We start from the raw sequence: 24992 nt of genomic DNA, 5'->3' as shown, positions 1-24992 counted from the left end.
CCGCGGGGGCTGTTGCAGCAGCGGCGGCGGCGGCGGCGGCGGGAGGAGGAGGCGGCGGCGGCGGCGGCGGCGGCCGGGGGCGGCCGAGGAGGCGGCGGCGGCGGCGGAGGAGGCGGCGGCGGCGCGGGGGCGGCCGCGCCGGGGCGAGCAGCGGCGGGCGAGGCCCGAGCGGCGGCGGCGGCGGAGCGGCGGCGGCATCATGGCGGACAGAGACAGCGGCAGCGAGCAGGGCGGCGGCGGCGGGGGCGCGGCGGGCGCCGGGGGGCCGGGCGCGGGCGGCGGCGGCCCGGGCGGCGGCGGCGGCGGCGGCGGGGGCCCGGGCGGCGGGCTGCAGCACGAGACGCAGGAGCTGGCCTCCAAGCGGGTGGACATCCAGAACAAGCGCTTCTACCTGGACGTGAAGCAGAACGCCAAGGGCCGCTTCCTCAAGATCGCCGAGGTGGGCGCGGGCGGCAACAAGAGCCGCCTGACCCTCTCCATGTCGGTGGCCGTCGAGTTCCGCGACTACCTGGGCGACTTCATCGAGCACTACGCGCAGCTGGGGCCCAGCCAGCCCCCCGAGCTGGCGCAGGCGGCCGACGAGCCCCGGCGGGCGCTGAAGAGCGAGTTCCTGGTGCGGGAGAACCGCAAGTACTACATGGATCTGAAGGAGAACCAGCGCGGGCGTTTCCTGCGCGTCCGCCAGACCGTGAACCGCGGCCCGGGGCTGGGCTCCACGCAGGGCCAGACCATCGCGCTGCCCGCACAGGGCCTCATCGAGTTCCGCGACGCCCTGGCCAAGCTCATCGACGACTACGGCGTGGAGGAGGAGCCGGCCGAGCTGCCCGAGGGCACCTCCTTGACTGTGGACAACAAGCGTTTCTTCTTCGACGTGGGTTCCAACAAGTACGGCGTGTTCATGCGGGTGAGCGAGGTGAAGCCCACCTACCGCAACTCCATCACCGTCCCCTACAAGGTCTGGGCCAAGTTCGGCCACACCTTCTGCAAGTACTCGGACGAGATGAAGAAGATCCAGGAGAAGCAGCGGGACAAGCGCGCCGCCGCCGCCGCCGCCCCCGCCGTGGGCGCCGAGCCGCCCCCCGAGGCCGAGGCGGCCGCCGCCGGGCCGCCCGGCGCGCTGCTGCAGGCCGAGGAGCCCGAGGAGGACTGACCGCCCGCCCCCCGGGACGCGGACTGGCCCCGCCGCCGGCGGGAGGGCGGGCGGGCGGCGGGGCGCGGGGGCGGCGGCCCGGAGCCCCCCCTCCGCCCGGAGCCCCCCCGGCCGCGCCGCCCGCCCGGCGCCCCCCCCGCCGCCCGGCAGCAGCAGCGCCTCAGACCCGCCACCCATCGCTGGATGTTCCTCCACTTTACCCACCGTATCAAACAGTAAGCAGCTGCTAAAACAAAACAAAACAAAAAAAAAACAAAACAAAAAAAAAAAAAAAACCAAAAAAAAAAAAACAAAACACAAAAAAAAAGTCAAAAAAAAAAAAAAAGTAATAACATTATATATGAACTGTGTTTCCTACTTGATTAAAAATATAAAGAACTGAGTGTTTATTTCCCTAATTAACCGAGAACTTTTGTACACGTTTAAGCTATTATTATTAAAAGTGTTTGCAAAAATGGTCAAGATTATAATATTGCTGAATTATATAAAAAAAGTCCTTTTCATGTTGAGCTAACATTTGACTTTAGCACAAAAAAAAAAAGAGATATTTTAGAACACGTAAAATAATATTTTTAGTTTTTTCTTCTCATTTTGTTACCAAATTTCAAACCTTACATGGAGGTTACTATAGTATATTTGACACCCTATATACCTGTGATTAGAGATGTGTATATATATATGAGGGCTAGGCATGCTGTGTGTCTGAGCTTTGTCTAAATGTTATGCAGAAGTTTGTAGAGTTAAAAGGTACGTAGGTTTAATTCATGCAAGGTAAACAATAAGTGCTCTCTTTTATACAATATGCATTGCATCTGGACCTTAAACATATAAAAATGGTCAGTGAAACTTCTGTGAACATGAAGAAAAATTATTAAAAAAGGCATTTAAATGAAATTTGCTAACTTGTGATTTTTACGTTTGAACCAAAGTTATTCAAATAGTAAAAAAAAAAAAAAAAGAAAAGAGGAAAAGAAAAAAAAAAAAGAGAGAGAGAGAGAAAAAAAACGAAAAGTAAAGAATTTCCTCCCATAATATTTTTTTTCTGCACCTGTTTGGTTTACAACTGAGTAGGCGTATTGTCATTATTGTGTATATGAGATGTACTTGTATTGTTCATAATATATTTTTTTTATTCTGTGTACTTAAAGTACTTAACCTGACGTGCAGCGGTTTCCAGTCCACCTGTTTTTGGACAGCAGGTAGCGAGTCTTTCCGTGTGGCCACTGGCACTAGCACTATCTCCTGAACTCGGACCGATGCTTTGCTCCCTGTTAACTTCTGTTAGGAACCAGTGCAGCGCGAGGGCAGCGTGATCCCACTGAGCCATGGGGGTCGGAGTTTGGTTGGACAGTGAAAGCCAAGCCGGTGTGTGTCCGTACTGGATTTCCATGTAGCTGTGGTGCTAGTTATTATTACTGGCTACATACCTGGCGAGCCTGGCCGTGCCCTGCCCTCCCCGTCCCAGCTCCCGCCGGGCGCGGGCTCTGCTCGAAGCCCAGGCTAGGGAAACACAGATTTGTCAGAACACTAATCTGTCCAGGTGTGTTCTCCAAATTGAAATTGTTTGTAATAATAATAAGAATAATAATAGACTTTTACAGGTTGTCTTCGTTGTTTTTCAGTTATGTTTTTCTTTTTTTCTTTTAAAAAAAAGTTGGTGTGCTTTTAATTGACTAACTTCTTGCTGCTGTATAGTAAAATATTAATATATTTTTATCATTAAACTGCTGCATGACTATCATCATTGTGAGTGAAGAGAAAATGTTATAAAAAAAAGATGCCTTAAACAGTGAAAACAAAACTTTATTTTTTGTTTTTTCTTTTCTTTTCTTTTCTTGGCTGGAATTCAGTAGAGAGCATTTCAGAGAAACTAGACTCTTGTTCCACTCGGAAGTTTTTTGGGAATGCAATCATTTTGCTGAATGGTCTTGGCTGAGTTAGGGGTCAGGTAGTCCTGAGCTGCTCCTGTGCGAGCAGGAGCTGCCAGCGCTTCTTTACCGAGGGGCAAGGATGGAGTTTCAGAAGGGTGGGGAGAAAACAAAAAAAAAGCTTGTTTTAAAGAATTTGATTTCCTGCTGTCATTTTATTCCCAGTTGAAATTATAATTCCCTTTTCCTTCTTGGGGTTTTGGGGGTTTTTTTTTGGTGTTTTTTGTTGGATTTCTTTTTTTTTTTTTTTTTTTTCGAGATGTACTGTAAGTGTCAAAACAAGCTGTTTCCATTGTACCATGCATTATTGCCCTTGAAAGAAGTTTGCTGTTAGTGTTCACAGAAAGTTAAACACAAGCCGCTGGTAGCGAGGTGTTTCTGTTTCTTTTTAAACAATCACTGGAAATGTTTAAAATTGCTATAATGTGCACTTTTCCTATTTCCCAGTAGTGAAATAAGCTTTTCAGAGTGCGTAATGTGACATTTGAAATGGTTCTCAATTGCATGTAAACATGTGTCTGATAACCTGCTTCTGATTCGGAGGCTCTGGACGGGCAGTTCCAGCGATTATTGTACTTCAACTGTGATGTGTCGGGACTGCACTCTCCATGCTGCTAGACGTAGTTAGGAATTTAATTGCTTTGGTTTTGCTACTTGATTGATTGTCTCGGTCCTGCTGTTCACTGCCCTCCCCAAAATTGTCGCGCTGCCGACGGACGCGCTCCGGCGCCCGTAGTTCCACGCCGCCGCGGTGCGTTCCCAGCAATAAGTAGCGGGAGGCGAGGAGAGCACGGCAGAGTGTCCTTCCGTCCCTCCCGGCTCCTGGGAGCATCGCTAACGAGGCAGGCTCCTCCCGTGGTCTTCCTCGCCCGCGCCGCCCGGATCCTGCCCAGGATCCGGCTGACTCGAGGAGCGCTCGGGCCGCGCGGGTCCAGTCAAACCAGTACAGCCTGGAACAGCCCGCGGGCGGTTCTGTGAACAGTGGCCGAGAACTTGTGGTCAGTTTTTGTCTCGTTTTGGGTTTCTTCTGCGTGTTTCCTTGGTTTTTTTGTTTTGGTTTGGTTTTTTCTTCTTTTAACGCACGTTCTGTATGTTCAAGGACTTGATGAATGATGATAACGAAAGACTAAAATGACTGTAAAGATTCGTGGGATTTTGCTCCTGGTTGTTTTAGTTTCCTTTGGATTTATTTTTTTTGCTTTTTTTGTTTTAATTTTTGTTTTCCCGGAGGTGCTCGGTACTTTACCAAGGCTCTAATATCTCAGTATTTAAAACAAAGTACAGAAAACCCTGTTTAATGTTAGAAGAAGAAAGGTATATTTGACCATATGTGTTGTTTTAAAAAAAGACAGTATGCTCAAATGTGCCAAGATACCTAATTCCTGAGAAGTATGCCTTATATTTTCCTTGATGATATGCTTTTAAATGTCTTGTAGAATAGGTCCAAGAGCATGATAAAAGCTACTTTATAATGACTACGTGCAAGAAAACTTGAAATTCATTGCAATACTGACATTATTTTATTTTTAAGTTAAAGGGACACTGTCAAGTAATTTACCATTGAAATACAACCACCTTTTAAGTGGTTTTATGCTAACGGGGAAATGTCCTCCGAATTCAAATTCTATTTTTTTTTTTTTTTTTTGTTAAAATGAAAACAAAAAAGTAAAATTGCTCTGTCTTTGAGAATTTAAATAAAAAAGAAAAAAAGAAACAGCACGAGCCGCTGTTGATTCATGCCTCTTCTTTGCGGTCCCGCTTACGATGCTGCGGCGGGAGGCAGCCGGCAGCTTCCCGGGAGCCGGGGGGCCTGGCCGGACCCTCCGGGGTTCCCCCCGAGCCCCGGTACCGGGAGCTCCCGGGTTGGGCCGGGCGGGATCGGCGGGAGAGCAGGAGCCCGAGCGCGGGTGCCGGGAGCGCACCGAGCTCCCCACCAGGCGCGCCCGTAGGCGGAGGGCTTTTCGTTTTTTGAAAATTCAATTGGAAAAAAAAAAAAAAAAAAAAGGAAAGAAATACTTGACAGTGTCACTTTGTGCGTATCCCTCGCAGGGGTTGAAATGCGCTGGGCGTAGCGCTGCCGGGAGAGCGGTTCCCGAGCTGTCCCGGGACTGTGGGAAGCGCAGAGGGGCTGCCCCGGGGGCAGCGGGCGGGCGCAGAGCCCACCCCGTGAGCCAGGCAGAGCTGCTGCCGGGGATTTAACCCCTGCTCAGAGCCGACCGGTAACTTCTTTTTTTTTTTTTTTTTTTTGTTCAGTGTTGGGTTGGGTTCTTTTTGGGAGCAATTACTTTGTTGCCTTTAAAAATAGCACTGTAACCACCTTTTTTTATGATTAGCTGTAGTGTAACCTTTGTCCCTTCAAACTATGCAAGCTATGAAATGTAAATTAGGGATCAGTTAAAGATAGTTGATTATATTCAATCAGATGACATTCATGCACTAACTGGAGTATATACAGATAAAGCTATTAGAGTGACTTGTATGCTAACAGCAAGATATAACATACCTACCTATTCTAAAAAAAATTACTATTAATATTGTATAACAGGACTGTGGGGGTTGGGAGGGAATGTTATCTCTTATCTTCTTAAAAGGGGATTTAAGATTTTTATAACTGTTTTTTCCATCAAACTTTAATATTTTTGTCAAATTTTTAGGTATTTAATTTGTAAAATAGATTTTACTTTGTACTGGCGTACAGAAAATAGGGGTTGATTTAAACTTTTTTGAAGCCAAGTGATCAAGTACATTTGTAATAAAAAGTCAATGGATCTATATCAGTCGTACTCACTGTTTTCATTTCTTGTACGTTCTAATGCAGTGGCGCTCTATGTCTCCCAAGGAAAAAAAAATTGGGGAGGGGGGTGGAAGGAGAAGGCAAAAATGCCAGCACTGATGCTGCCAATTGATGCAACTTTGCATGCACAAGTGGCCCCTGGTCAGTGGAGATTTGGTAGATATGCATTTTTCCTAAAACACGGTGCACTTTTTCCAGAAGGGTTTATGCAAACCTGACATTTTTGGCATGTCTTCACTTCACGCTTCCACCTTGGCGCCCGTAAACTCTAAAGTCGCCCTTTGGGAAGCGCCTTTCCCTGGCACTTCAGGAAAAGCAAAACCAACCAAAGCAAAACTCTGATTTCTTCTAAAGTAGTGAACTACAGCACATGATGTTTTTGCACCCTCACACGCTGTCTCCCTTCCTCCAAGGTCTGCCACTTGCTTTTCTCTAAGTTCAACAGGTCAAAGTATTTTTTGTTTCATTTTATTTTTTAAGTAAAATTGCCAAGTGTTTTGGATCGAAGACTTCAGCAGATCCACCGAGCTTGGATCCAAGACCTTGCAGAGCACTGACATAATTATTTTTTGGTTGCTTGTTTGCTTTAAACCCAGCCCTCCCTTTCCCTGTCCCAGGACATATACCAAATCTGATTGACTTGTCTGTGGCAGAAGCTGTGGGAGTCAGCAGGGAGAACAACGACATTAATGTACAAGAATGCTAAAACAGGTTTACATTTTAGGGGCACTCTTCAAACATGAAAACCTCAGAAGTATAACTAGAACCAACCAATTTCCTCGGTTTTGCTAGTCCTCCAGGTAGACATTGAGTCTCTCTTAGGTGAGTTGGAGAGAAGGCAGTAAAGGCAAATTCTTCCACAGCTGTGCAATTTGCTCCTTCAAAAACCTGCTGCTTCCTACTGGATTGAGTGGCTTTTGGAGAGGTAGGGCTCTGCCTGAAGCACTGTGAGTTTCTCTTTTAAAGACACTGTCAAGAATTTTTCTTTTTTAGAAACCCAGTTTGCAGCTTTTTTTTTTTTTTCCCTGGCTTTTTTTTACTTCTTTTTTCTTTTGCTTTTTGTCAGGCTTACCCAAACTTTCCCTTTATTGTCTTACTCTCCTCCTTCGTTGGCTGCCTGCTCCTTGTTAACTCAGCTTGTGCAGCTGGAGGGTCACTGTTCCTGGTGGTGTTTGGACTATCTGGAAGAGGAGCCCAGTAGTTTGAAATTCTCATGCTGGGCTTTTTTCTATTTTTTGCACACTCATTTCTCTCCCTAAAAGTTTTACTCTTCTTGGCTTTCTCCTGTAATGCGTGAAGAAAGGTGAAGGGCTCTGAATTTTTGGTGGCAGAACAGAGAAACTGGCTGCATGCAAAGCGTTGTCACAATGTTTTGACAAAACCGACAAGGTAAACAAGCGAGTTCCATTTTTATTCCTGATTCCTTCTGCTGTTGCCATCTCCTTTGCTGCTTGCAACAATGAAAGAGAGTTTCTGCCCAGAGCTTTTTTTTTTTTTTTTTTGTGGTTTCTTTTACTCTGCTCATTTGCACGTGATTTAGCTCACTGGCACCGCAAAATGTGCGTGGGTTGTGAGCGTGGCAAGGAGATACGTATATAGAGTTTAAAGCTAGTTAAGGTTAATTTAAATGGACTTCCAAAATTATAACCTTTTTTAAAAGCTCGTATTGCCCAGAGCCTGATCTTTGAGCCTGAAGTTGGTGGCATTTTTTTCTTCTCTGAAGAGGTGTGTGTTGTGTTGGGATGGCTGAGGGTGATGGCACAGGAAGGATGCTCCTCTTGTGTGGCAGCTCTCCGGAAGCTCCGCAGCTGGAGCCGGGCTGCCTGCTCTGCTCTGCTCCCAGCAGAAGCTCCCGTTCGTGCCAGATGGTCCTGGCTCCGCTCTGGGGGTTTCTCTTAGCCTGCCTATCCTCCTTTGCTTGTTGTCTTTGCAAAGCATTTCAGTTCCTGATGGGCTGTGTGTGTTAGCAGCAGTCTGGGAGAAAGGCAGCTCACATCAGGGTCCGCGACCATCTCACTTCTTGTGAATGACAAGTGGGCCAAGAGGCTTTACCGGGCTGTGTGTTGCTTGTTGTTAGTGCAGAACAGCTGCAGATAGCAGAGAGAAGTAAAGGCCAAATCATCCACTTGCAGGGGTTTCACAGTGTCACTTCTCCAATGGCATTCTGGATGCTTTACTGCAATTTGGTTGGCATAGAAGTTGCTGCTGGAGGAGTACATTGGAAGGGAAAGGATAAGCAGGTTGGTGTTGGGGCAGGCGTGGTGCTGTCACTAACAAAGGCATTTCCCGAGCCGACAGCCTCGGGCTGAGTGAAAAGTTTGTCCAGGGGAGGAGCTCCCAGCAGTCAGGGCAAAGGTGTTGTCTGTCTGGAAGGTGGGAAAAGGCTTTCAGAGCAAGGTGGGAGATGGGATGTGGCAGACATGGATGGCCAAGGTACACCTGGGCTGCCATGCATGGTGGACCAACTCTATTTTTGGAAATAAATAAGCATGGTCAGGGTTCACTTGCCATGCAAGTGCTTCAGCATCAGCACAGCTCTTAGAGAAGCCCATGAGAGCCTGATGACAGTGGCTCTTTGCCACAAGCAGCTGAGAGGTGTCAGGCAGCCGGTCCCAAGGGATCATGGAGCAGCGGACGCTGAGCTCCCCACATGGGGTAGGTCTGCTGCTCCCCATTGTTGCAGTTTGGTGGCTGAAGCCAGATGAGCATTTTGTGTTTTGGAAGAATCAAAGCATGTCACTCCCACCTCTATAAAAGTAGTAACAGGTTGTGTAGCCTGTTTGAGACAAAATACCACAGGAGAGGGAGAGTTGAAGTCATACAGCAAGAAACGAGGCGTGTTTTCACGGGAAAATGTCAGCTGGAGATTAAGTGAAAAAAGATAAAGATAGAGGACTTTTGGCCTCACTATCTGTCTTTTGAATGTTGACTGATTAAAACAAGACAGAGTGAATGGCTGGATATCCCAAAACAATGCTTCACTGTCCCACTGCAGATCGATACTGCTGGCGCTCCTTCACCCGGAGACGGGATCTGGTCCTGAGCTTTCTGCTCTGGAAGGCACTGTGGCCAGCCAAGATGGAGCCTGCTCAGGCTGGCCATAGATTTTGCCTGCATGTGGGTGTTGTCTTATTTTGGGTGACCAGACATCACCTGGGCTGTGGCTGTACCTCTGTAGCTCAAGTTGGACGTGTGGTTTGGTAGGGAAATTCTACTGTCCCTGTGTGAGGTACCTTGGAGCAGTCTAAGAGCACAAAACCTGATACAGTTTGGGTTCAACTAAGACAAGTTTTACCAAGCGGTGGGCATTAGGTTTATCAGGCCAAGCTAGAGTTTGTAGGAAAGTGAAATATCCAAAACACAGGTAACAGCTGTCAGGTCCTGAGCAGGGCCTACTTTGCTGTTGAACTTGGTGATCCTGGCCATTTCCACACCTCCTCTTGAGGCTGGAGTTCATGACATGTGGTGAATCTCTGCTCCCTTCTGGAGCAGCCATCAGCTGGGAGGGTTTTTGGTTTGAATGGGAATCTGCTGGATCTTCCCAGCAGGAATTCAGTCTTAACTCAGACAATTCCTTGGCTTTGTTGGTGATCAGTTGGTTTGCTGTCCAAACTGACGTTAGCTTTGCAAAAATACACACCTTAGCCCTTTCTGAGTCTTGGGCCATGTAGCAGACTGAAGTGCAAAGAGGATTGGCTGCAAAACTGGAAGTGGGAGTTTCTGCTGAGTCTCCCTGGCTGTGGCATGGAAGCATTTTTTTCTTGAAACACTATCTTGAAATATGCAGGAAGCAAGAAAAACCAGCTTCATTCTTTCTGTTCGAGACTGGAGAGGTGAGAGGTGTGGATTTACATCTGCAGCACAAAAGGATGTGCCCCTCTTGGCTGAGGAGACCTTGGAGGGAGGTGGCTGGTGGAGCTGATCCAGCACGCGCCTGTGGGACGGCAAGTGCATGACTTGGAGAGATTTAGACAGCTTTTTGGGAAAAACCTCTTTGTGTTGAAATGTCATCCCAGTCATGATGTTGATTTCAATGGAGAATTGCTTGTGGAAGTGGCTTGCAAGCTGTATCTGAAGCTCTGTGACCGTGCTGACCCCGGTGGGTTTGGCTGTGTTACTGAACACGGTGCAGAGACCGTGCAGCAGCCACGTGGGTGCGGCCTTGCTGCAAGAGATCGTGTCTTACTGCCACATGGCAGCAGTTTGGGCTGGGAGGTGTTACTGTCATGCTTGCAGGAAGGTCTGGGAGCTGAGCCTGGGCTCTCAGACATCATCACCACCGTGCTCTGGATTGATGCACGGGCCAGCATTGGCACAGGGTGTTTTGAGGGGCTGCAGGGGCTCTGCTGTGGGGATGTCCCCCCAGCATGGTTCGTGCCGATGTGGCTGGTGTCAAGATGAGGCTGAAGGAGGCTGTGTCCATATCATGGACCTGGATAGTTTCTGGTGCTGGCAGTTGAGAGTCAGTAAATGAGCAGTGGTCGTTTTTTCTGTTACTGGAGAACGTCTTGATGTGTGACTCAGGCTCAAATTGCTCTGCGCCCGTCGAGGTTGGGCCATTGGAGGTTCGGGGGATTTTGTTCTCACGCTGGGTAGAAAGGCAGCTGTCAGAGGGCAGGACATGGTTGTGCATCAGGCAGGACCTGTCTGTTGGGATGTCTGGGAGCAGCATTGTCATTTGAAGGGCAGCCACCTTGGTTTGGCTGTCTCTGTCCCCCAGCTTGCGCTTGCTCTAGTGTCTCCCTAGGGAATGCATTTTATTTCTCCATGCTCCATCCTGGTTGCACAATAGTGAGCACGATGTAGGCTGCTGGCTTTATTGCCCGCAGTCTCCTGAGGTTTGGAACTTGCCTGGGCTCACCTTTTGCCCAGGCATCTCATATGGGCAGGGGAGCTCAGACCAGCAGCTCCTGGGGAGTGAGTCTGCATCGGCACATCGGTGTCAGCCGGTCCAGGCTCCTCAAAACTCACCTGGGGGTCGAGAGGTGAGTGCTGGGATTTCAGGGACCAGCTCTTCTCTCTGCATCAGTCCAGCAGAAGCAGGTCCAGCTGGCTCACTTTTGGGCGAGCTGGGAAGGCTTGCCGATCTGTCAATACTTCAAGAAATGCCAGGGCTAGGAATCATGGAGAAAGGGTTTTGTGAAATCTGGTATTCAAACCTCCCACTCGAGTGATGCTGAGGAGAGCTGGCAATGTTACATTGGCTTATCAGAAGCTGTGTGGGCAGGTCAGCTTAAAAAACTATTGTATGAGCAGCACCACAGGTGAAGGAAAGAAGCTGGTGTCTTGTCAGGTACAGAGTTTAAATGGGGTGAGAATTTCTTTTTATTAAAAAGATTGTTTTATTTAAATAATAAATGACAGTATGTTCACCGTTCCCAGGGGCTGCTGAAGGGCAACCAAGCAGGTCTGAGCAAAGTAGGGACTAAAGGCTTTGAATTATTTTCTGTCATTAATAACTCTGAACTGAGCACTGCAAATCCATGTAAAAGCCATCTCTGCTTTCATGCATGTGAACGGTTTGGTTTGTGGATAGATCTGCTGTGATCAGAGGCTCATTCTATCTTAAAAAAAGAAGTTGGCTTCTGAGCTTCACCTGTCAATAAAAGTCCTGGAAAATGAGTCCTTGCAAGGCCATATGTAACTTATCTTGTCCAATGCAAGTCTCTAATTGGTGGTTTAAAGTAATTAAAAAAAAAAAGAATCTGTTAACGGTCAGTCTATTTTCAGTTTAAAGATGGACTTTATATGGTCATAAAGTAAAATTCCTAGCTTAATTATGGGAATCAAAGTACATTGGCTTAATTGCACAAAGAACTGCACACAAGAGTGCAGAGAGGACACGCTTTACAAGTGATTATCTGCTGATGAAATACTATATGGAGCAACAAGTGGGGGCATTCCAGGCTCCAGAAAGCATCCTGAGGTCAGAACTGCTGAGCTGCTGGAGGAGAGATGGCACCAAATCCTTGTCCAATCCAAGAGAATTGGACATTTCTCTTGTCCGCTGTGGACCAATTCTATTTTTGGAAATAAATAAGCATGGTCAGGGTTCATTCCCACCACAGCACTGACTGCCCTGCCTTGTGGAGACTTGAAACTGGACGGGATTGAGGGGGTGATTTATAACCAAAGCCTTGGTTGAGGAGTTGATTTGTATTCTGGAGATGCCTCCAGAAGCTGGAAAAGCAGCTGTGGGAGGTTTGAATGGCAGAGGATTTGGTGATGGGAAACACAAGCTCCCAATGATTAGGAGATCCATCAGATTATCTCCCTGTTGATTGGACACGTATTCCTTGAAAGGTATCAGAGTGCTTGGGGCAAGCCTGCATTCTTGAAGCTGAGATACCTGGGAAGCTTCCTGGTGTCCAGGAAGGAGACAGAATTTCGGACATGGCAGTGCCTCTTCCCAAAGTCTGTGTGTGTGCCTGGGAAAAGGCTGTGACAGGGAAGTGAACTGAAGAGCTGTGACTTCACAGCATTTCCACTTCAGCCCAGGCGTCCCCAGCCTGGTGGCACGGCAAGCGGGCAGGGTTTGGGGAAGACAGAGCCTGGTGGGAGGCTGAAGCTGTTGGGGCTGGAGATTGGGAGCAGAGTTGTGTGCACAGGAGGGATTGAGCTGGAGTAAGGATTGGGCACATCTGCACAACAGGGTGGAAACAGGAGACAAAAATAGTTATTGTAGACTGCTCAGTGATGAAAAAAGACCTCGGCACAGCTGCTCTGATTGAAACATGGTGGGGGTGATGGAAATCAATAAGATACTGCATTACCTACCATTGTAGCAGGTATGTTAGGTCATAAAGGAGGAACACTACAGCTAAAAGGTTGCTGTAAAATCTGAGGAAATTGGAGTACTGACAACCAAACAGCCACATTTATGTTGGGTATAAATTCTGTATTTTAATGACATGGAGGTATTAGGAAGTTTTCTATTCCAGACAAAAGGAAAGTTGAGGATTTCATGAGCCTTGGGAAAAAAAACAGGCTCACGCATCTTCATAAACCTGTTAGAAAAAGTGAGTTCTATTATGACCATGCTATCTGGCCAGATTGCTTGGGAGGGAACTGGCTAACATTTTGGTGAGCAAACATACTGATTTATTTAAAGGATCATTTCTTGAAACAGCCTGGTCTAGAGTTAGCCTTTGTTTAGGACTAAAATGTAAGACCTGATTCAAAATACAATTATTGTTGGCTTGTTAAGTAGCAGTGACCACGTGGGGGTCACTGAATTGCATGTTCAGCATTCTCAGGGGTAGAAGGTGCTGGACTAAAAGTGAGTCTTTTTTTACAAAAGATTGCGGGGAAGAAGATCAGAAAAATGAAGTCCTTAGACTTACCATAGATACCTGGGAAGGTTACTGGCATCCAGGTGAGGCAGAAATCTGTCATGAAAGAACGAACAACCCTAAAAGTGTTGTTAAAAATAGTTATAAAGGAAGGGACTTCTGGAGTTCAGGAAGATTCCACCCAAGGACAGCAGTCCAGCTCTTGAGGAACAGACTGGAAGAGCCATGTAGTAGGGCAGGTAACCATGATTGGGAAATGAAGTTTAGGAGGGGCTTTGCAGAGCTGGGGGCTTTGAGGAGCCAATGCTGTCTGAGGGACATCAGAGACAAGGCTGGGGAGAAAATCTGGCTGTGCAGAAGACTGAAGAGACTGAAAGACTGAAGGCAGAATTCATTTCCTGCACTACTTCATGCCACTGAAGTGACTCCCCCATGTTATTCTGAAGCACAGGGCACGTTTGAGAGCCTGCTGTCCTTTTGGGTGGAATAAGGAGCCTTCTTCTGAAACTCAAGTGAGGCAGAGATGCTGGAGCAAAGTAGGAAATTCAAGTGGAGGAGCAACAGATGTATCAAGGGGTTTTAAAAAAGCTTGGGACTGAAACATTTAAAGGTACTAATAAAAACAGGGCTGTCAAAAAACAGCTTAGTATTCTCCATGACTAGATAATGTCCTAATGTCAGCTTATTATTTTTTTTAATTAAAGTATTAATCGGGGCGCTGGGAATTGCAGATCAGAAACCCTGAACTCCAATTTGAGAAGGAGAATCTGAAGTGCTGTAGCTCTTCAGTGTGTGAGACGTGGAAAGCAACATATTTTCTGCAGAGAAAGGGGGTTGGACCAGGTGATCCCTTCCAACCCAATCCATTCTTTGATTCTATGATCAGTCTGGTTTGCTGGGGCGCCTACCAGAATGTCTGAACACATTGAAAAACAGCAGGACAAAAAATAGGCTTGTTATGAAAAGAGAAATACCACAGAGTGCTTCTTTGGATGGAGTTGATACTTGTCACTTGGGGAGCAAAAGGTAGACTAAAGTCTAGTTAGAGAAGGTGATTAAAGGCTTCCAAGTCTGCATCTTCCACCTTTGAGCAAACGAGTTCCATTCAATGGTTTCATTAAACCCAAAGTTGCTGGGTGGAGAAAGGTTGATTTTCATGAAACTTTTGTGGTGGACACCACTAGATCCAGGTTGCAAAGTCTGGTCTGAGGGGAGAAACAAGCCCAGAATACTGGGTAATAATGGCATCTAGATTTCTCCTGTAAAGCAACACTCCCAGTTCAAATTCCTGCCTTGAGCTGGACTTGCAGGTCTGCCAGATCCCAGAGTGTGCCTCAGCAGCTGATGTTGTGGGTATGTTCTGTTTTCTTCTTACTAAGAAAAAACTCAAAGGTCTTGACTTTTATAATGGGTAGAAAGGGAAGGAGTAGGAACAGGGGTCTGGGCAGCATCTTCCAGTGTTTGCCTAGGTCTGTCCTTGAGGGAGGATTATCGGTGTGTGCACATGCAGACCTGTGTTACCTCTCTTGCCAAGAGACCCAGAAGAACCCACAGGTAACTGGTGTCAGCCAGAGCAACCTTTTGCTGCTCTGGCTTAGTTTTAGGCTTCTTAAAATTCGAGGAGTCATGGCAAATACCCTGGCTTCCCCCACCTTCCCTGTCTCCAGTAATGATGGTACCAAAGAGTGAGTCCTTTGATAAGTCATTGGAGTTTGCAATAGAAACAGGATAACTGCAAGCACCATGAGGCTTTCAGTCAGAGTTTATGTTTAAAGACAAGGAGCAGAGTGGTTGGAGAAGTGACCCCAGCCTGGCCGTGGCTGGAAAATTGAGAAGAGCATAAGGTTTGGTGCAGTGAGCATGGGGCTGACCCTGGGACAAGTGAGGCAACAAGCAACAGGGGGAAAAAAAGAGCAATTTTTAATGCTCCATCAGTATGCCAGGCTGTAAGTGAATTGTTCATTCAGGAGGAAGAACTTCAATTCTGGTAGCAGAGCAAATGAAGGGAAGGTGTGTGCTCTGCCACAGGAATCCTGCACATTCCAGGTGTAGGTGCAGGTCTCTGAGGCTCCTCTGTACCACAGCTCCTTAGAGCCCCACAGTGTCCCTGTGCTGCTCTCCCTAGTGATCAGGGGGTTGTCACTGGCACAACCTTTGTCCCTACCCCTAGAAATCCGTTAGATTGCTCACTTCTAGTTAAATTATACCAGCTGACTTTGAAGTTACTCAATATAAAACCGTCGTGGTATGCTTGCATGATAGTTATTTGATGTAAGACAACAATTTCTTGTGCTCTCTCTTTAGGAATTTGGGCTTTGAGTTTCACTGGGGTGTGTTGTACGTACCCAACTGCACAGGATCAGGCCCATCTCTGTTTTAAAATGTATTTCACATCTGCAGTTAGAGATGTTCTAGGAAACAAATTAGAAGATCAAGTTGTCTGTCACAGGCTCAGATGATCATAGCGACTTGTGCTAAAGGCTCTGTCCTCGTAGAGACCTGCACGGCTGCTTTGTGTAACTGCTGTCAGAGCTCTGGCGTTCTGGTAATAGTGTTTTTTAATAAATGTACTGAGTATACTCGCCTTGAAATCCTGTTAGGTACCAATAATTATTGCTGGTATTCTGTACATTAGCTCTGTACTAGCATTCACATTGGACTAGGCTTAATAGCGTGAGTGTCAAAGATGACTTGAAAAAGGAAAATTAGTTTATACCCTTTTCGTGTGGTTCTACTCCATGTAGTGAGTGGTTTGTAGAAGTACCATAAGTGCTACAACTGTCTTCCCCCTTCTACTTGCTGTGATTCTCTGCAGCAGCACATATAAATTTAAGTCTGTTTTTCCATCCTTCGGAGACGCTGAGATATTATCATGGTGAGGTCCATGGAAATGCCCAGAGAGCTGGGCCCTCACACAGAGATATGGCATCTTTTCCATTTGTTTTTGGTTTGTTTTTTTTTTCTTCTGCTGTCCATCCTCCAAATTTTTGTTTGGCTTTTATTTTTTAATGTAAAAAAGTTATTCCCTCATCTGTCAGTGCAACATCCTCTAGGATATTTGTGATCTTCCAGGAAAGGTAGACAGGACTGGAATAACTAATGCCAAAAATTGCCCATGGCAAGGGAGGGAAATCCTTGTTTTCAAGGCAAACCCCATCCAGACTTTTTTCAGCACACCACAAGGGTATAAATCCCGATTTTTTTCTTTTCCAGGTGATCTTTAAGGGCAAGTAGCAGAGGGCGGTGTTTTGCCCCCCAGTGGGGTTCGGGTGCCGCGTGGCATCCGCGCTGTCTCGCAGGTCTGAGCCCCCGGCACCCCGGCATTTAGGGAGCTCCATGGGGTTGGCTTTCACCGTGTCCTCAATTTGGATCCCCAGGGCAGAAAAATTAGGACTTTCTCAGTTAAAGAAAAAACCAAAAGTGAAGCAAAATCTCTGGAGAGTTGTGTTTCCCCACAGCAATGACAGCCCCTCAGCACCCACTTCTGTTCAGCCAGGACGCCCGGGTCAGTCCTGCTGGGTTTTTTAGCCATCTTGACCTCATGTTTGCAAATATTATTGGTAATATAATGCTCTATGTACAAATGTCTGTGTGGCTCATGTGTATGTTTCTGTGGTTCAAGTCAGCCACAGACTTCTGGAATTTCATTGTACTTTGGTTAAATGTTGGACTTTTAACTCTTCTACTGTATGGCTTCTTGATTTCTCTTGTCCAATGTGGACCAACTCTATTTTTGGAAATAAATAAGCATGTAAATAAAATGAATGGGTTTATGCCACTTACAAGAAAATGCTTTATTTAAAATATACACTCAGTCTTGTATATTTTATGGTATCTCAGGGAGCAGCCGAGGCTCAGGCCCCAGCAGCCTTGTGCTGAGATACCATATGATGTACAAACTCACTTCCAAGTGCTTTTGGAAGCAGACCTCCCATCTCCTGAGCCAAACCCCCGTAGGACCAGCCTTGCGGAGGAGGGAGGGGGGAATCCAGAAACACATCGTTTAAGGGGAGTAAAGGAAACAAACATGACTTTTCTCTCAACACAAGGCTTCTGGTTTGAGGTGTCCAGGTGCCAGAGACACTACTGGGTGCAGGGATGCCATGGGTCGGTTCTCAGCTCCCACTTGGGAGCACGTGGAGATCAGGAGCACAATGACATCTCTTTTTTTTTTTTTTTTTTCTAATTCTCCATATAAACCAATATTTACCAGTAATCCTGTGTTTCTGTTTTTGTTTTTTGGCAGACTTTTACCAGTAAATATCGGTTTATTCCTGAAACCAGAAGCCCTAAACATACCTTTGTTTATAAGGTCAGTTGGCATTTTGTCTCTCTCATTCCCCACTCCCCCCCAGTACAACCCAGCAGGTGGTTGAAAGGTACCAAGTTCTCTTTCTAGTTTTCCTGCTCTGCATCTCTGGGAACTGGAGCCCGCAGGACCTAGAGCCTTCTGTTGGTAATGTAGATCCAAGTTTACAAATTATTCTTTTACCATTTTAAATCCTGCTTTAAAGGACAGAGGTGTTCCTGCCTGCCCACCACGGGAACTGGTAGAAACCCCTAAATTTCTCCTTCTCTCTGAAGCCTGCGGGTAGGTCTCTCACTAGCATCTTCAGGCTTGGGACTGAGAAAATAATTTATCCCAAAATATACACTAAAAACTGCCATTTCTGGTTTACTGTGAGCAGGACCGGGGGAGGGAAGGGCGGGAAAGGAGTTTGAAACTTACTTTTCTCCCCCTTTTTTCCTAGAAAGCAAATGTGACATGGGGAGGAGGGAGAGAATGTGAACGTGGCCCTTCTAAACTCATTGTAAACTCCTCCTCCGAGGCTGGGAAAAAGGGCAAGTGAAAGATCTGATCCTTAAAAGGACATCACTGGGTGTCTGAGACCCCAAAAGCAGCTGGCGATTTTTAAGGACTCCAATTGCTTTTGGTTTATCCCAAGACAAATTGACTTGGGAATGTTGAAGCCTCCTTTTTCCCCATAAGTATTTGCCACCCAAACACTGCACGTTTTGGTAATACCCAAGAAACAGAGAACCTGATGAGGGATAGAAAATGAGTTTACTGCATGGTCCCGGCCAAATTTTTTCTCCCAAGCAAACAAAACACAAAAAAAAACCCCCAAAAACCCAAACCAAAACTCATCCCTGTCCCTCCCCAAAAAAAAACTCCTAAAAAAGCAAGCCCAAGAGGATCTCAAATGCCCAGTCTGGTTTTGTCCTACATGGTTGACAGGGGCGTTTTTGGCATAGCTGCAGCCCAACCATGTCCCTTTAAGGAGCACCATGGCTCGTTTCCTCCTCACCAACCCCGAGCTGAGGGCTCTGCCGTTCCTGAGAGCTGATCGAAGCTCCTGCAGCCTTAGTTGGAGTCCAGAATGAGGGGAGCCCTTCCAGCTGTGCACTTTGAGCTGAAAACTACCTTTCCTCCCCTTTTGCAGCCTGGGTGGTTCTGATTGCTGGCAGTTCTGTAATACAACCTTAATCTGAGCAGTTGAGGCTGGTCCTACCTTATCTTCAGACGTCTTGCGGAGGACTCCTGTTACCAGTTTGGTACTCAAAAGCTACACCCCACCATCAGAAGTCACTTTTTGTTTTTTCCAAAGGCAGTGATAGCTCACCCTCTCTAGCTCTAATGGAAAACCTGATAATTGCAATGCAACTTTCTAATAAATTGTTCATATATTCATAATTCCGTTGCAATCCCAAATTGGAGAAGAGATCTGTTAAAGGTATATATTAGTCTAGATTTTTCTTATTGTAAATACTGTAATTTTATAATACTGTCAATATTTTATTAACTTAGAAATATTTAACAGAGTTTAATCTATGGTAGTTGATTCATTTATAGGTTTATGTTGCAGCCAATTACATTCTAATGTAAGATTAACTTTCAGCATGTAAACTTTGAGTGAATATATCTTTGGAAAGATTAAGAGCGAAAACTCTCGCTCTTAATCTGTAGTATTTATCCCAGTTGGGAATTATTTAACGAAATATTAGGAGATTTTGAGAGCTCATGAATCTGATAACTGCAGTGGGATTTGAAAACTTGAATTTTGAGATGTACCTGGCTCTTTGACCCTGTGAAAAAAGTTTGTTTCAGTACCTGACCTCTCTAGCACGGAAGTCTTTATTTTGAGCAAAGGGACACTGTCAGATCAATTTTAGTTTCTTGCTTTTGGGGGGAAAAAGAAACCACAAAATGCAGCCCTGCGGCACGCCTGTTAATTCCTTTTGGATGGCAAGGGGAACAGCTCCTCTCCCGAGGCTTTGTGTCCCTGGCCAGAGCGCCTCCATCCCCGCGGCCGGGCAGGGCAGCGCTCCGGCCGCTCCGAGGCTCTCGGCAGCGCCGCTGTTCCCGCAGCCCCGCCCGCCCCAGCCCCGGCTGCAGCCGGAGCTCGGGGACGTGGGCAACCGCGCACCGAGTCTCAAACGTGACCATTTTTGACCAAAGCGTTTGCTTTTTAAAAATTGAAATCTCTCTCTCTCTTTTCACCTGATGGTGTCCCTTTAGCATCATAAAGATGTTCATGTTCTCTGAAAACCACGAGAAGCGATTTTCTTTTCAAAGCAGGGGAGAATTGGTCTGTCATGTGTTTGCAACGCAACTTGCATAAAAAATACCAAAAATATTTTGAGGGTTTTCACAGGCGTTGGTATTTTTTGAGTGTAAAAGTTAATCTTGATTAGAGATGTGCCAATCTTTACTGCTTTCCTGTAGTGTTGTTACACTTAGGCATTTCAGTTCACTTACAAATATATACTGTAACAGTATACTTTGTACAGATTTATTTAAAATTTATTTGAAAACTGAAATAAAGTAGGCAGAAAATAAAGATATTTATTTTTCATTTGACTATGTAAGAAGGTATCGTTCTTTTGGTTTTAGTGCACTGGTGTACCAAGCCTCAGAACCACTGCTTTCTCCAGCTCATAGGATGCTTTTCCAGACTGTGGATACGTGTATGTGTACTGCTGTGTTGATAAGTAAATGCCAACGATGGAGTTCGTTGCTTTTATACATCCCAAAGAGAAGTTCTCCACCGTTCACTGTCTGTTTTCTGACCGAAAAGGCGTGTGTTTGTGAACAGTGCTCACGCCAGCTCTGCCATCCCACCCTCACATCAGCTCACACCAATGCCAGGATGGGAGGAGTTGCCTGCGTACCTTCCCCAAAACACCCCGGGCCGCAGTGGCATCGTCAGGGAGCAGTTCAAACCTGTGTCCTTTGGGCTTTGTGTAAAGCAAATGCAGAACAAGAAAAATCGAGATGTTAAATCCATTAGAAAACCAATTCCTTATTGTACAGTAGTATGGAGATCTCTAGTCAACCTGCCATTAATAATAGATTCTTATTTTTTGAATGATCTATTTAAAAGAACAGCAAGCATTGTATTTGCTAGTAAATCTGAAGTGTTTACATGGAATTACTAAATAAATTATTTGATCTAATATGGCTCTTATCAGTGCTGATTTTTAATAATGGAAATTCAGTTTGGCAGCTGCTTTTTTAGTTCGTGCTGTTCTTTAAAATCTTCCAAAGCAGGTTTTTTTTTTTTTTTTCACTGCATCCTTGTGGTCCAAATTAGGTTCTGAGGAAGAGGCAAACCACGCCTCTCCCTGCAAGGCCTGACAGGAGTGCTAGCTCACGTTTTCCAGCCCCTTCCATGAGGCTTTCCCTTCACATCCCAACCAGCTGAGATGAGCAGGATGCTCTGAGCCCAAAGCCCTGCAGCATTCACTGCTGCTCACCGGGCTGAGGCCTGGGGCCTGGAGACACAGGATGAGGTTTTTACAGCAGAAAGCTTTGGGATAGAAGTAGAACATCCTCCTGTGAGGCAATGAGTTGTCACACTCAGTTCCAGCAGTGGTCCTGTTCCTGCTGTTCCGAGGCTGCTGGAACACCCTGTGCTCCCGGCCCTGTCCCCTGCTCAGGGGCCGTGAGTCCGCGGGCAGTCGCCAGAAGCCGATGAAGGCTTTGGATCATCAGCAAAGCCAAAGGCAAATTCAGGGGCTCTCACCCCCTTCCAAGCCCCAAGGGCCGCTCTCTGCCGGGGGGGAGCCGGCTGCGAGCCCCCAGAGCTCCCCGGAGCTCCGGGGCTGGAGGATGGGGCAGGTGCTGCCCCGCCTTGGGGCTCCCGCCCAGGGTGGAGGGGCTGCAGGTGGAGAGCGGCAGGAGGGAGAGGCTGGATGCAGAAATGCCTGTACCAGGAGCAGCAGAAGAGCAGGCAGGCGTTGCAAATGCCGAATCTGGCCACACCGTGTCCCCCTCCAAGCGCCGCAGACGCCGCTTTTCTCCCGGGCGCTCAAACCTGGGGAAAATGAAACTATCAATAATGCACCTGTGCCCGCACTCCCCGCTCCGGCGCGGACGAGCGCTGAGTCACCCCATGTTTAATTCAACGCTCCCAGCGCCAGAGCCCTGGCTACAAACCCATCCAGTGCTTACATTATGCACTAGCTGAAATTCTGCTGGACGTGGATTTCACGCTGCATGTTCAAGGCAGGATTCCCGTCCCACCCCACACTCGCTCTGCTGCCTGGGGAGGGGTGAGCTCGGACCCTGCTCCATGTACATGGACACTGTCTCTCCCAGCCTTTTCCACTGCCCCTTCCCTCTCCTCTTTCCCTCGCTGGCTTGGAAAGGTTTGAGATATCCATCCCTGGGCCCTGCAGCACCACCCCAGCTCTCCCTGGGCTTTTCACTGCAGCAGCTCATCCATCAGGCCACACTATTCCCACCAGAAATTAATCTGCTCTCTCTTACTCCTCTGAATAGCATATTTACACACATCTCTATCTCCTTTGCGAGCTAGCCCGTGGTTAGGAGCAGTATATTCCTAGAAATTTGCTTTCTAGTTTGGGGGGAATAGAGCACACTGATGAAATGGCTCCATTTGTCTGAGTAACATCAGGAAACTTGCTTGGGCCAGATGCTTCTCCAAGCTGATACCCACTGGCCAATGGTAAGTGCTTGAGAAGAAGCAGGAAACAGCTGCTCTACACCTTGCCAAGCCATGAAAGGCCCTTATTTTGGAAGAAAATATTTCCTCTTTAGCTTAATTTCCCACTCCAAACCCAAGCCTCTCTTTATAGCACATGGGAACAACCCTCAGCATTGATCCTGCTGCCTCTCATGTCTCCACTGCTCATTTTAATGCTTAAAGCAAAAACCAAACTGAAATGTCAGACAAAAACTCTGGTCACAAAGTTCTGGGGTTAGTAATTGCTCAGATTTGTTTTCAGTGGATGGGGCAATGCTCCAGTAACTCAGATACAGAGCATCCTGAGCTGGCCTTGCCTCACAGGATGGCTCCCAACCAAAGCAATTCCTTCCATGCTGGTTTGGTTGGCATTGCAGAGAAGCTGTGATTTTTCTGGGAATTGGCTGAAGTAGGTTATTCAAAATAAAAAGAAATGCCCCAGGGTGGCTTTCCTGACCTAGGGAAACAGAGAAGGTATTTTTGCTGCTTCCACCACTGCTGCTCACATGGAGAAGTGACTCAAAAGCCAACTAGTAGCTGCCCAATCCTTCCCAGTCGTGCCATGCAGGTGTTTGGAATAGAGACTGCCCTGGATTTCCAGGAATGCATATTTGCAATCAAGAGGCACAGACATGAACTTGATCAATCTCCTATGAGCTTCCCTTTCAACCCAGCATGGGTTCCCAGAGCATGGGAACTGTGAAAGGAATACTTGAATTATTTTGTCCTGGATTTGTTTCTCCAAGTCTAAAATACAGAGATGCTGAAAGTGGGGAATTTTATAACATACCCAATATTCAAGTTGGCCTGGGAATCAAAAGCCAAGGCAAGGACAGAGGGTGATTTCTGCTGCCAAGCAAGGAGGAAGGCAGCGTGACTCTTGGGGAGCCATTGCTCTGCACCCCCTGGGCAAGCTGGGACCCAGATGGGGCCAGCTGCTCCAGAGCCTTTGGGGGCAGCTGCCTGTCCCCAGGCTGCCGTCAGGCAGGGACTGCTGGGGAAACTGTCTCCATGAGGCAGCCAAAGCTCGGTGCCAAGGGATGCCTGGAAGAGCTTGACCTGACAAGGATGCCCTGGGAGAGCCACAAACACGGTGGGAAAGAGGAGGGGACTGGTTTTGAGCAGCAGAACCCAGCTCAGCCCGACTGACCCTACAGCAGACATTGCTTCCCTGTGCCTCCTTTTGCTCTTCCTCCCAGAAGTGTCTCCCTGAGCCAGCCTGCATCCATCACAGCCAGAGCAAACATTGCCAGGACTGACCAGAAGGACTGAACTGTACTAAAACTGGAAGCAGGAGATGCCCAAAGTGCCTCACCCTGCTGTGTGAGACAGACAGTAACAACAGCTGTAATGTCCAGCACAGCTCGCAGCCCTCAAGGATTCCCAGCTGAGGCTGTTCCATGGATTGAACCTGCAGTGCATCTCCCAGGAATGGTCATGGAAAAGCACCTGGCCACGCTCTGCATGCTGCACTGGCTGAGGGCTGGAATGACATCCTGGCCATCACAAGGGCAGTCCAGTGTAGTGCTGGGCTCCCCTAAGCACAGGAGGAGCTGCTCCACCCCACAGCAGGCAATTCCTGCTCTTAGAGGCTCCCTGAAGCTTTTTTCAGTGAGGGAAGTCAGATCTGCCCCCACCAGCTGGTAATGCTCCCCCTCGCTTTGCCAGTCAGAGAATCTATCCCAAGATAATCCAATGCAGCTGAAAGATCCTGTTGCTCCTCAAAAAAATAACCTCTAGCAGCAACAGAGCAGTTGGGCTGCCCCACACCTGGGAGTGTTCCAGGCCAGGTTGGATGGGGCTTGGAGCAGCCTGGTCTAGAGGAAGATGTCCCTGCCCATGGCAGGGAGGAGGAGCAAGATGAGTTTAAGGTCCCTCCCAAACCCAAACAATTCCATGAACAGCAACAGCTTTCCCTCCAGTTGATGGTTCCCCCTGACCTGTGAGGGTTTGCCCTGGCTCACAGCAAACACTGAGGTCCTCACAGACTTTGTGACCAGCACAGTGCTTTGACCAGAGGCTGCAGGAAAGGAGCGGGCACCCAAAACCCCACAGCCCAGACCTGTGGTGGAGGCGCAGCACGAAGGCTGCAGGCACCTCCTCACTGTGCCGAGCACTCTGAAGTAACATCATGTGCAGGATGAGCTCGTTCCCATGTGGGGAGCAGCAGGGATGAAGGGAATCTCTGTGCCCAGCTTTGATGTCCCCTGGCCCTGCTTCTCCTTCCAATAGCCCTTGGCACTAAGTGCTCCTAATCTTGCATTTTCTGTGCTGAATTTCCCTTCATTTTCAGCCTGCAGCTCAAGGATTTCTCAGCAAGCTGCTGCTTCTCTGTGACGGAATTAGTGACAGTGGGGACAGCAACAGTAATTATTCAGTGACCTCGAAATGACCTTTTGCTTTTAAAAATCCATGGCTCTACTAAGGACTAAACATTCATGAACCTAAAGAAGCTCCTGAAACCCCAACATCTGACAATAGCAAAACACCTGGGAACAGTGATCAAGGAGGGAGAAGCCCCAGGAAGTGTCTGAGTGAGTGAAGGATCCTGTTTGGAGCCAGGACATGTACCCTTGAGCCCTGCTGGTGCCACAGCCTGTGTGCCTCCGTGGGCTCTGCTGACCCTATCCCAGTGCTGGGACACAAGGATCCCTGGCTGCAGGAGCAGCCCTTCCAAGGCTTTCTGGGAAGCAGGAGGGGTTACCCAGCTCATCCCCCAGAACAGCTGTGGGCACACGTCCACTGGGTGTGGAACTGCTGGTGGCACCACCACTGCCCCATTTGTCAGTCTTACAGCCCCCAGACCCTCCTCCCGTGTGCTGGCACAAAGCTGGCACC

At 47.6% G+C, this 24992-nt stretch overlaps 1 protein-coding gene across 5 annotated transcripts; it reads left to right on the top strand.

Annotated features, from left to right (window-relative positions):
• Positions 1 to 199: 199 nt before the first annotated feature.
• PURA (purine rich element binding protein A) lies at positions 200 to 20622 on the top strand. Of its 5 annotated transcripts, none has more exons than XM_053990784.1 (5): positions 200 to 1365; positions 17411 to 17476; positions 17564 to 17620; positions 18609 to 18899; positions 20060 to 20622. In XM_053990784.1, exon 1 carries the CDS (start codon positions 200 to 202, stop codon positions 1148 to 1150), a length of 951 nt encoding a protein of 316 aa, XP_053846759.1. In that variant the 3' UTR covers positions 1151 to 1365; positions 17411 to 17476; positions 17564 to 17620; positions 18609 to 18899; positions 20060 to 20622. The 5 variants fall into 5 exon arrangements, with proteins under 5 accessions (XP_053846759.1, XP_053846757.1, XP_053846760.1 ...); XM_053990782.1 differs by having other exon boundaries at positions 17916 to 18899; XM_053990785.1 differs by lacking the exon at positions 17564 to 17620.
• The last annotated feature ends 4370 nt before the right edge of the window (positions 20623 to 24992 follow it).

Source organism: Vidua macroura, chromosome 15, assembly GCF_024509145.1.
Source record: "Vidua macroura isolate BioBank_ID:100142 chromosome 15, ASM2450914v1, whole genome shotgun sequence".
In the NCBI taxonomy this organism is placed as follows: Eukaryota; Metazoa; Chordata; class Aves; order Passeriformes; family Viduidae; genus Vidua; species Vidua macroura.
This window is presented reverse-complemented; position numbering and strand designations above follow the sequence as displayed.

What these genes read in the sequence shown, in the direction of transcription:
- PURA (XM_053990786.1), top strand. Translation starts at nt 200, where the DNA reads ATGGCGGACAGAGACAGCGGCAGCGAGCAGGGCGGCGGCGGCGGGGGC.